This window comes from Centruroides sculpturatus, unplaced genomic scaffold, assembly GCF_000671375.1.
Source record: "Centruroides sculpturatus isolate CEXI.00-Female unplaced genomic scaffold, Cexi_2.0 scaffold738, whole genome shotgun sequence".
NCBI classification, from domain to species: domain Eukaryota; kingdom Metazoa; phylum Arthropoda; class Arachnida; order Scorpiones; family Buthidae; genus Centruroides; species Centruroides sculpturatus.
In genome coordinates, this window is record NW_019385164.1 from 6,350 (window position 1) to 18,974 (window position 12,625).

The 12,625-nt window shown below is 26.6% G+C and overlaps 1 protein-coding gene across 1 annotated transcript in view; it reads right to left on the reverse strand.

Moving 5' to 3' along the window:
- Positions 1-4,085: 4,085 nt before the first annotated feature.
- Positions 4,086-12,625, reverse strand: part of LOC111635640 (myosin heavy chain, non-muscle-like) — a 78,315-nt gene continuing 69,775 nt past the window's right edge. The window contains 8 exon segments of the mRNA XM_023380660.1: positions 4,086-5,112; positions 6,145-6,317; positions 6,857-6,965; positions 7,086-7,210; positions 11,144-11,227; positions 11,446-11,569; positions 11,683-11,900; positions 11,972-12,135. Coding sequence (XP_023236428.1) covers positions 4,968-5,112; positions 6,145-6,317; positions 6,857-6,965; positions 7,086-7,210; positions 11,144-11,227; positions 11,446-11,569; positions 11,683-11,900; positions 11,972-12,135 — 1,142 coding nt within the window. The 3' untranslated portion in view covers positions 4,086-4,967.

Below are 12,625 nucleotides of genomic sequence, written 5' to 3' on the forward strand. Positions count from 1 at the left end.
GCGCTTGTATATTGATGACGTAATACACGTAACTGAGGAGAGAACGAAAAGAACCGAGTCGAATTAATTAAGTGGGAAAAAAGAAAGTGTGCATTATAATCGAGAAAATGCGAGTATTGTATTAATCTTTAAAATAAAATACAATACCAATAAAGCCCTATCGTTGAAAAAATACGCTTATTTTTGCTCACCTCGAATTTTGCTTAGTAGAAATGGCTAAAAAGTGCGCAAAATACGTACGGAAATACATTATTACAGGACCACCTGTATTGGACGACCACCTGTCTAAAAGACCACTTTTTGAAGGAACCGTGGGTGGTCGCCATAGACAGGTTTTACTGTATTATGATTTGTTTTAGATCTAAGTGTCACTTACCTCCCTTAACTTCACGGAGTTAGATAGATGAAAGCCGAGACCGTATATGGAAAGATATATCGAAGTTCGTGTATAGTTAATCTGGGACACGAGGCCCCAGATTCCCCTGAAAGGTGTTAGATAGATAGACGGCACTACTCTAAAGGAAAAGTATGATTTACAGGGGCAAGACACTGCCAATTTGAGGTGGAGAGCGCATATTTTACTTAACTAAACCTTTTTGCCAGTCATAACAATATAGTTTGTAAATAAATTCTCCCAACAGATGGTGCCACATACAATTTTAACTTTTTGCAGGGGAAGTTACTCAAATCATTGCTAAATTTTTTTTATTTTCGTGTGCATTAAAATACATAATTTTGATATCGCAAAATATCGTAGAAGAAAATCCATTTTAATTACGTACACAACATCAATTATGTAAATATTTTTACATTACGGTATTATTAATGAGAAATTATATAACAGGAATATTAAATCAAATATTTGTTCCGCATTAAGTTATATAAAAGTGTAATTACGAGCGGTATATTGATAAGTGAGAGAGAAGAGGAGGAGACAAAGCTCTTTTCTCACATCTCTCATTGGTTCTCTTTCAAAGAAATAATCGATACTAGAAAGAATTTTATAAAACATTGACTTCGATATTCCACGTTGTTTGGCTTAGGGAGCATTTTAACATAGTTTATTATATTCTAATATTCCTGAAAATTCTTCCTGTAGAGCGAGAACAAATCATCTAAAAATATTTGGTATGGAGAGATTAAAAGCGATCTTTTCACCAAAAACAGATAAGAAATTTAACATTCATTGCGTTTTTAGTGTTATAATTTCGGTAGGGAAAGTATTCGGTCTGGAACCAATAATACTTTGTAATTGTTACAATCGACAGAAAAGTCTGTGGTACAACACCTTCTACGTCAATGCCATAGAAATCTTTTTATGGACAGCGGCCGTAAATAGAGTGGTAAATTTTCTAGATATATACGTCGTATGCGAAGATTGGAAATCTCAAGTTATAAATATAAACCCTTTCGAAAAAATAATTGGCATCATGATCTGCATTAGCTTGTCCGTTATATTCAGTTTTATGAAAAGGAAGAAATTTAAATGGATAACGAAGAGTGACAATTACGAAGGAGAAGAAGAAATATTTCAACGAATTCAATTGATTTTCTTCATTGGTTTCGTGAATTTTATATTTTGTGCTATCTTAATAATGATTTTTATGTCGAAACGATATTTTAAAAATGAAAATATAAAATTAACACCTCGATTAATTCAATGCAATGTTTTTTATTTCCTGAACGGTTTAATAATAAGTGGGCAAACCATTTACTTAACTTTGATTTTCTTTATTTTTTTCTGGATTTTATTTAACAGATTCCTATTCCTGCAAAGGAAACTTAATTCGATCAATAAAAATACAATAAATCTGTATATGGAATCATGTTCTATAATAATCAAACACACAGAACTGTGGGAGGTATTTCAACAGTTAAATCAATTGTGGAGTCATTTATTTGCATTTATATACTTTTTAATAGTTTACATCACCTGCTTCAGTTTTTACTTGCTTATATTCATCGGAGAATATCTTTATATGAAATTATTTTTCTTTCTATATTCTATTGTCTCTATATTATTCTGTATCGTGGGTTCTTTTGCGTTTTCTAGACTAACTTCTTCGGTAAGTAGAACAAATTTTGCTGAAATTTCATAGAGTATATACATTATAAATTATAATTTCCTTTATCTAAATCAAAAATTTAAACTATTGTATCTAGAATACATTATTAATTAATATTAAATATTAATCTGTATATCTCAATCTAAGTCAATATATTATTATAATTAATTACATATTTGTATATGAACTAATGTACAAATATGTAATTAATTATTATTAAAATTACTTATAACTATCATAATTAAACTTCAGTTTCCAACGAGGTCATGAGGGTTTATTTATTCTCTTATTTCATCAATTAAATATGGCGAACATCAAACACAAAGTGGAGAAAAAAATTTACAGCCCGAGTAATCTTTTAAATAATAAATTAAAATGCTCATTTATTTTTAAAATTTGATTTGCAGAGATTACATCACTAATGAAGATCGATCGCTTTAATCGAGCATAAATTAATACCATGTTTATCGATCGAATATTTAATTGACATATCTTGTGTTTATCACCATCAATTTTATTCAAAATTATTATTAAGTAAGCACAGAAAAATTGTTTGCACACATTAATTCAACAATAAAAATGTATGGTATTTTGTTGTCAATTTTTAAAATTAGAAAATTACTCATTTTGTATAATTTTCTAATTTTAATTTATTTAGAATAAACAATTTTAAGCTGCATACAATGTCTCCATATGGGGGTACCAATCGATATTGTAATATTGTCAATAATATAATTTAATACAGTATACAATATATAATAATGATTGTATTTTAATTGGTACTTAAGAAAATTTGAATTAATTTTTGGAAAATTAATGCAGTAATCTTGTAAATTAATATCTGACAATGAATGAATGGCCTGGATAAACAAAACAAATGGAATAGCCCGTTTCGTGTGAAACGAACTGTGCCATTGGTTTCCAACAAAACTTCAACTATAACAAACCACTGAAGGTTAGTAAATTATCAATAATGGAAGATTAAAAATTGATACTTATGTAAAACTTTGAGCAAACTGAACTGACCCCTCAACCAGTGTCCTTCATGAAAATCATGTACAAAACTAGCTAGTATTTCAAATAATGGATATTTTAGTTTGTTTTAATAAAACTTGTATATATACTTTAACCAATCCACATTTTACTTTATAGATATACAGCAATTTCATTTCCATCGTAAAAATCTCTTCTGCAAATTTCTATCTTACGGAAAAACTGAAGGCAAGATCATATTTTAATATATTGATTTACAATTAATAAATCATATTTCTAATTAATGGGTTTTTTTTCAGATTTTAGATTTCATGAAGAGATTTGGTAAATTAAAACTTGGAATTTCTATTGGTGGATTTTTCTTTATCGAGAAAGATATTCCTCTTAAAGTAAGAAATCTGCCGTTTTCATTAATTTGTCTGTTAGCATTTTTAATCTGGAAGTTGCCGGAATGATCCCTTAATATATAATGATGTTCACAATATGAAAATTAAAATGCAAAAATTATATTAATATTTATTATATTTTTATTGCAGTTAATCCAGTCTCTGTATTCAGTATTTTCATCCTTACTTCAGTTGAGAAGTGTATCCAGAGGGAAAACTTGCGTAAGAAAATTTCAAGCCATTGTTTATGAAAACAGCAATTCAACCACATGAAATTTGATCAATTTTCCTCTAATCCTTTGATTTTTCATTCACTCATTATTATTTAAATATATTCAAAAGTATGAGAAATAAATTAATGTTCCTCCTATTATACATATGCCATAATTAGTAAGCTAATAACTATAAATTAATGAAATCTTGATAGATTCAATAATTGTTTTTTGTATTGATATTAGAATAAAAACTTTATATTATCAATACTTCACAAAACTGTAAATATCGTGTCATTCATTATTGCTTAATTAGAAACGTAGATAATATCTAGAAACAAATAATACTGTATATATATTGACATAATTTTAAAAAATTAGATATTAGATAAGAGATTTGGTTAGTCTGCAATAGTAAGACACAAACAAACAAATACATCAAGGTTTATTAAAGTAGTCAGAAATACATAGTATCAATTGTATAAAAATAAGTTTAAAGAATAATATAAAGAATAAGTGAATTACAAAATGTTCAGTTTAAAATTTGTTAGAAAAGCTTGTCTTAATACTGAAGATAATTATAAATGACACGTCATATAAAAGTTTTTCGATCATTTAGTATAATAAGCAAAAAAATATGTCTTCTACTCCCTTTGTACAATTTCAAAATACATGAATTGCTTCATACAGAAGCAAAACTTAAGTTAGTATTTTTTTCCAATATTTTCATATAGAAATAACAAGCAGTTGGCACACTAAGGCATTTACTATAGTCTGGGCCTTGAGCCGCAACCGTAAATTTGCATGGTAGAACAAATTCAAAAAAGTTAGTATAATCTTACTTTTCTGCATCAATGTGCATAACATAACAAATAATTTTCAAGCAAATAATTTATAGACTTTTTAAAAAATGATATAAATTTATAACCGTAGTCTAAGCAGTATTTCATTTGGGCTGCTTAAATTACAGTAATTAAATAAAAATGCAACTCTCTTAAAGTTATTTGGAACATTGCACAGATTCTAGATGTTCATTTAATCACATTTGTATCCAAAAAATTTTCAAAGTAGCAAATCTCATTAAAAAAATTTTTTTTACAAAGTTCCTAATTCTATATTTGGCAACTCTATAACTGGGATCATGCTTATTATTACATGAATATAATTTTGAGTCTACATTATTTGAATTGGGAATGTTAGCAGTTGCTTTGCAACTCAATTTAAGCAGAGGATATTCACTATATTCTCCTCTTAATTACAAATTAGAGGAAAATATCACCATTGTAAGAAAAAGTCAGATGCGAGACAGATCAGGCTTGGCTGTCGTCGTCCAAGATCTCATCGGGTAGAGATGTGATGGATCCATCGTCTCCGCTTGCACTGCTAGGTATCGAACCTCTCTTAGTACCCAGATAGCGGCTGTTTGGTAGAGTAGCAGGAGAACCTGTGCCTCTTCTAAAAAAGATAATTATAAATGTACTTTTATTAAATGTAAGTAAATTGACCAAATGAATTATAAAAGCTTTAATTTTTAATTTAAGTATTTTATATTTTATGTGCCTTATACCTTGTATTTAAATAAATCACTAATTCATTAATAACTACTGAAACTAGTCACCAAGATATTTAAATGGGGCAAATTTTTTTAAAATTTTTTTCAATACTAAAACTCCATTATCATCTATTATCAATAATATTCTAATTTTTGTTTCTTTTACTCTTTAAACTGGAAATAATAAGAATACAACTAATTGTTATATCATATTTTGTTGTATTCCTAAAAAGATGCAAAATTTTGAAGTAAGGAATTCAAACTTCATTTCACTAGCAGCAAATAATAGAGTTTGAAGTTAATTTATTCTACAAATTTTCTTCCAAAATCAAATTATTATTCATCATACTGTTCATAATTAATTAAAGTTCATATTAATTTTTAAAGAATACAATTTTAAATATCAGTTTTGCATATAACACATTATTTCAAAAAAAAAAAAGTTTGAATTGAATATATTATATATTTTCTTGCTTATAGGTGGTACTTGAAATCAAATTTCATGTTCTTATGTAAAAATCATCATTACTACTATGATTCTCATAAAATCCTTCAAATATTTAAACTAACAAAACAAAAATAATAATTTTATTTTAATTACTTTGAGTTTGTTAAGAGATTTTACAGTTAAATGTTCAATTTTGATAACAACAAATTAATAAGTAGGAAAAAACAAAGTTAATTTTATTGTGACAAAACAAGCAAACAAGCTGGCTGATTCATATAATAACTAATACAAAAAAAATTTTAATTTAAAAAAATGCAATCAATCAACATTATTTTGTTACTGTTCTGTACTTCATATCTGTCTGAAGAGTATTTAAATACTGATATGAATTCAGGTTGAATAAAATTCATCTTTTTTTCCATATTGTAAATAAAGCACAAAAAATAAAATTATTCAAAAACTAAACTTTTTTCTTCAAAAATCTTACCTCATTTTATTCTTTAGATTAGTTAATTCACGAGTTACAGACTCGTGTGATTCCATTAAATCTTCTAAGTCACGTTGAGCCTTTCGTTTTTGTGCTTTTTCTCTGGAACACTCTTCTTCTGCTTCATCTAGCTGACGTTTTAAGCCTTTAACACGACTATTAGCTTTTTCAACCTATGAAAATAAAATTATTTTGAATTATGTAATTTATACAGATTAATTTGTCTTACCTAAATTTAAGATAAAGTATATATTAAATTAATAAAATAAACTATTCTGACTTTAGACAGAACACTCATCTAATAATATAACGACAAAAAATTGAAATTTGTAACTATTTATTGAGAGAATAAACATTTACTATGTTTAATTATATTAAGGTAAACTTAATGACACACAAAAAAATATCATATTAATTAAGAATGTTAATCAAGATTCCATCTGGATCAACATTATTAAGTTAAATTATTTATCTTTTTGAAATTAATTACACAATTTTTTCATAAAAATTATGTATTTAAAAAATTTATTTAATATTTTATTTTTAGGGGGAAAAATTGAAACTTTGTTAAAAATAGCATAATAAAATTAACAGAGAAAACAAAAATATTTAATAACTCTCCTTAAACAAAATTCTACATGTGAATTAAATTCTTCAGTTTATAGTTTCTTAAAAGCAGTTTAATATAGTGTTATAAAATTATAATAAATACCTGTTCTTTGTATTGATCAGCATGTCTTCTTTCATCTTCTAACTGCATAAGTACTTCTTTTAATCTCTTTTCAAGTTTACGACCAGCTTTAGCTGTTGCTAATCTTTCTCTACAATAATCAGTATAATTATATAATCACAATATCATTCTATTTTAAATCATCATTATACAAAGTTTAATTATGAAATTTAAATTACATTAAAACTAGTATTTAAAAAATATTTCTTACTTTGCTTCAATATCCACTTGTTCTTCTAATTGAGATATTTTTGCTTCTAATGCAGCAATTGCAGCTTTTGTCTTTAAACGCTGAGATGTTTCTAATTCTTGAAGTTTTATTCTTAATTCTTTATTCTAAACACAAAAGTTATAAATGGTTCAACATTTATTTAAAATGGTATCCCATGAAAAGTTACAAAAATAATTAAACTGATAGCCTCTAACTTCTATAAAATTTATATTAGAAAAAAATGTTACAATTAGTCAATATTTAAAAAAGGATATTCTATAAATGTAAACAGAAGTAAAAACAGAAATATATATATAGTTCTATCATATCCTATTCTACTGTTAATACAAAATAGCTGTGTGCAAGATGTTAATCTTAGTATTTACTCTTCAGAGCAATAATTTAATTCAGCTTTAGTTTGTAATAAACTGCTGAGTGCTTTTTTTCTCAAGCACTCTGCAGTCCATTTCATTTCTTAAATGGAATTAAATCATAATTCTGGGCCAGCTAGTTGCTTTTTGTATATTCATTTTCAAATTAGTTCATCAAAATATCAGTAATATGACATAGGACACTGTCATATTTGTCCTACTAAATAAAGATATCTACCTTGTGGCACACTTAAATCTATTCTCAAAGTGTAACAATATAAATAGCATGGATGTTGAAGATATCTTTCTAGATAAATCTTGGCATTGTAATTTTGCCTAAAGTAATCAATGGTCCAAGATCAAACCAAGATGATATAATTCTAAATTTACCACATATTTGACATATTCAGACATGTTTATCATAATGATTCATTAAAAACTAATTTATAATTCCAATACAACTTTTTAATTTTTAATGCTTTTTCATCAGACTAGAAAAACTAGTGGCATTGGTTTGGAGAAATAAGTGATGTTTGGATCAAGGAATATCTATGATAAATAACTTTAAACAGTTTCTTGAAAAGTGTACTGCTACAAAAACTGACTGATATGCAAAACAAGGCTTTTCGTTTACATTCTAATCAGATTTAACTATTTCCTATAATGTTTTCTTTCAATGCTATTCTGTTCCCATTTATAAATTCATTATATGACACATTAATAACTGATTTCTTATTTGATTGCTTACATGAAAATCTATTAATAAAATCTTGTCATTACTCTTCTTAAAAATGCATTGTCTTATTTATACTTGTATCTGTCACATATTTCAAGATAAAACTGCTAATCAATTAACAGTTTGTATATTATTCTATTGTAAATATCTGAAAACCTATCTAATAAGAATATATTTTTAAAAGAAATCATCTATTTATTTTTATAATAATTTCTATTCAAACAAATCAAATTTAATATTAAATTGTTATAATTAATGTTTATTTGCTATTATTAAATTATAAAAATTGTATAATAAATTACTTCTCATAAAAGTTTTTTTTTTTTAGTAAATAAAATTTAAGTTGAAAATCAATTGAATATGACAAATCATAATAATAGATTATAAGAGAACTGTTTTATTACTCTTTTCCCAATAAAATACTCCCATGTACTAATGGTACGGTACATGAGAATATTTTATTGTGTATTACAAGTTTTATGCCCAGCAAAGGTCAGAAAAGTATAGAATGTTTATATTTCATATAAATGTACAAAACTTTACAAATTTTTAAAGTATACAAAAATTTAAAAATTATTTCAAGATATAATAATTTATATGAGAAGGAACTTTTTTTATAGCATCAAGCTAGAAAGTACAAAAATATATTTTTAAATCAAAATATAGTAATTTCATATATTCAATAAGAAATCTTGTATATGATTATTACATCAAGTTTTAAAAATAAATCATTATCATAACATAAATCCTAATAAAGTTTATGTACTGTAAATGCAATGTAATATAAATGATAAATGACAATTCAAATGAATTAAACAAGTCAAAATTTTTGCCAAAACAATTTACTAATTTTTCCATATGTCAAATTTTTCTTTCTCTACCAATAAACGGCTATACACTCACACCAGAGGTATTAACCTCTTAATGCTGTTGGTTGGTTAAGTAAATAAGATTGCAATTTTGAAAATTCTGGTTTATTAACACTGAAATTAAAATGACATTTTAACTTGAATATTATTGGGTTAAAGCAAAAGTTCATTCGGTTTTTAGAAAGAAATAAAATATACTATTTTGAAATAAATAAAAATGTTTAATCCACAATGTATTCAACCTTTTGTTCAATAACCTTACACCACCTGACGGATAGTTTCATAATTCTGTATATGTAGAATTGGGAGGGTTTCTGATTGAAGAAATTATCAATGTGATTTTTGATACCTTTTAGAGATTGAAATTCTATGCCATTTAAATTATTCTGCAATGAACGAAAAATATGATAGTCTGAGGGAGCAATATCTGGAGAATATGCAGGGTGACTCAAAACATCCCAGTTAAAGTCTAGAAGTTTTTGGCACACGTTTAACGATATGTGTGGTCTTGCATTATCATGATGGAATACCACTCCCTGTCGATTTGCAAGTTCTGGACGTTTTTGATGCACTGCAGCCTTTAGTTCATCCAGTTGGAGACAATATTTATTGGAATTAATTGTTTGGTTGTTGGGTAAAAGCTCGTAATAAAGAACCCCTTTCCAGTCCTATCAAACTGAAATTACTTTTCTGGGATGCGAACCAGCTTTAGGTTGTAGCACTGGAGGATCACCTGGCTTACTCCAAGATCTCTTGCATTTAATATTGTTGTAAACAATCCATTTTTCATCACCTGTTATTAATCGCTTTAAAAAGGGATCATCTTCATTGCGTTTTAAAAGTGAATCACATACAGAAACACAATAAGGTTTCGTTCACTTAACCTACGGGGAACCCAACATCATAATGGGAAGTGTATCCAAGGCTAGCCAAATGTCTGACAACAGATGTTTGGAATATTTTTAAGATGTCAGCTATCTCTCATGTTGTTTTATGCCAATCATTTTGAGTTAAAGCCGTTACGGACTCATCTTCTACAGTTGAAGGTCGTCCTGACCGAGGTGCATCTTCGAGAGAAAAATCTCCCTCTCTGAATTTTGAAAATCATTTCTGGCATGTTCGATCAGTAACTGCATCCTCCCCATATACAGCACATATCTTTTTTGAGTTTTTGTTGCATTTTTTCCTTTTAGGAAATAATAGAGCATCAGATGTCGAAAATGCATCTTCTTATCTTCCATTTTAATGCTTTTTTTTTTCTTAAAAGTTAACAAAATTTTAAAAAATAACTGTAATTAAACTTACGTAATAAATATGCAGATATTCGTAATGTCAACCTAAACAAGTTAAAACTTGATAAGCACAACAGAGGCACCACAGACGAGCAATTATGTAAATACCCGAACAAACTTTTGGTTCAACCCAATATTATTATTACTAAAATTGATTTATCCAGTATATTAAACAAATGACAAGTTAAACTATTGTACTTTGAGCAAATAATTAAACTGATTAATGTCTAAACCACTGATTAAGGTTAACAACTGTAATTAATAACAATGCTCATTATCAACTACCTAGTAGTACTAATGGTGTGAAAAGACAATTTAAAAATGCTTATTTACCTGAAGATAATAACTATGTATATTATAACCATAATTTGTTATAAAGTTATTTTTATAGTGTATTTTAACTTGTTTCAGGACTTGCTAATTCTGATAATATTAAACTGTTGATAATATCCAATTACATCATGCAGATTCTACTGTATTAGGATAACTTAAAATTAAAACTATTATACATACAATAAAAACATTCATATTTTGAAATTTTAGATGTTAGATAGGAACAATATTTTAGATTTTAGATGTTAGTTGATAAAATTTAAAAGAATATGCATTCAGGTCTAAACTATTTTCCAAACTACTTTATAAAATGAACTTAATATTTATTTCATACTGTATAAAATTTGATAGAAACACATTACTGAATCTGTATTACATATAAAATATTAAAAATGTTACATATCAAAATATCTTAAACTTTCAATTGTTAAGCATTATTGAAATTAAAATGAAATACCTGTCTTTCTAAGAGCATTCTTCCATTTTCTAGTTTCTGTGACTGGGACCTTTCACTAGCTAAATCAGTTGTCAATTGTTCAATCTAAAAGTCATTTAAAATTTTAATCAAAACTACAGTTATAATTTTATATCTTAAAAACAAAATGTATCTTATAAAATACATCTCAAAAATGAAAATAACTATGAAATTTTTATTAAAATCATTTTACCATAATTATAACAAAATAATTAATATATCTAGATATAAATATAACTGTTAACAACACATTACATTTAAATGTAACTATTATATTTAATTACTTGATTTTGTGCTTTTCGAGTTTTATCCATAAGAATTTCTGAATTGCTTTGTTCTTCTTCTAATTCTTCTTCTAACTGATGAATCTTACCTTCTAACCGTCTCTTCTCTTCTTGCATAAGTGAACTAAAAGAATTTTATAGTTACAAAACCATCTCATAATACACATCTGTCTATATTAAAAAAACTTAATTTAAAATATGACAAAAAATGATATATCAAAAATATATCAGATTTACGTCTTTGATGTATGATTATTAATTTCTTCTTGCAGTTCATCTCTTTCTGATTCTGCAGAACGACGTGCTCTTTCAGAATTTGATAAATCATCTTGCAATTGAATAATATCTGCTTCTTGTGTCTTTAATTTCTTTTCTAAATCTTTTGATTGAGCAGTTAACTCATCTTTTACTAGTCGTAATTCTTCTATGTCACGTTGATAATCCTTTACTTGGCTCTGAATTTTAACAACAGATGGTTTACATTTCAATTATTTTCTAGTGTTTATTTTAAAGAAATATTGTATACCTGCAATTTCTTCAATTGTCGCAATGCATCCTCTTTCATTTTGTTTGCAATCTCCAACTGTTGTTCAAGTTCCTTGAAATCGCCTTCTAATTTTTTTCGTGAACTAATTGCAGCTGCTCTTTGTTTTCGTTCATCTTCCAATTCAGCTTCAAGATCTCTTAACTAAAACAAATTCAAAATTAAGTTTTATTCAAATTCAGAAAACTTACTACATTAAACTAAATAAAATTAAATCACTTTTTTTAATAGAAAAACAGTTTAATATAAGATGAATAATTTTAACTTTTTTTTTCTTAGATAGTACAGATCTGTCTTCTATTTTCTTCATTAACAAAACATGTTCTTGAAAGGAGTCTTAATTTTCTATAATTTTAATTATAAAAGCTAGATAACAGGAAATTCAAATGGCTGAGGCAGTTAAGCCATCAGTCCATCATTCAGGTGACCAGGGACCAAGCACACAATTTTTCATAGGTTTATCTCTATCTGGATATGTAGGCCTGGNGTCACAAACAACTAGTTTAGTAAACGATTTTTGTTAGTGTAATCACTGAATTATTATTAAACAACTGTCAAGTTTTGCTGGAAAATTTTCAACAAAAAATATTCTTCTATTCCTTTCTTTTAAAAAACAAAATTATTATATTAGTTTAT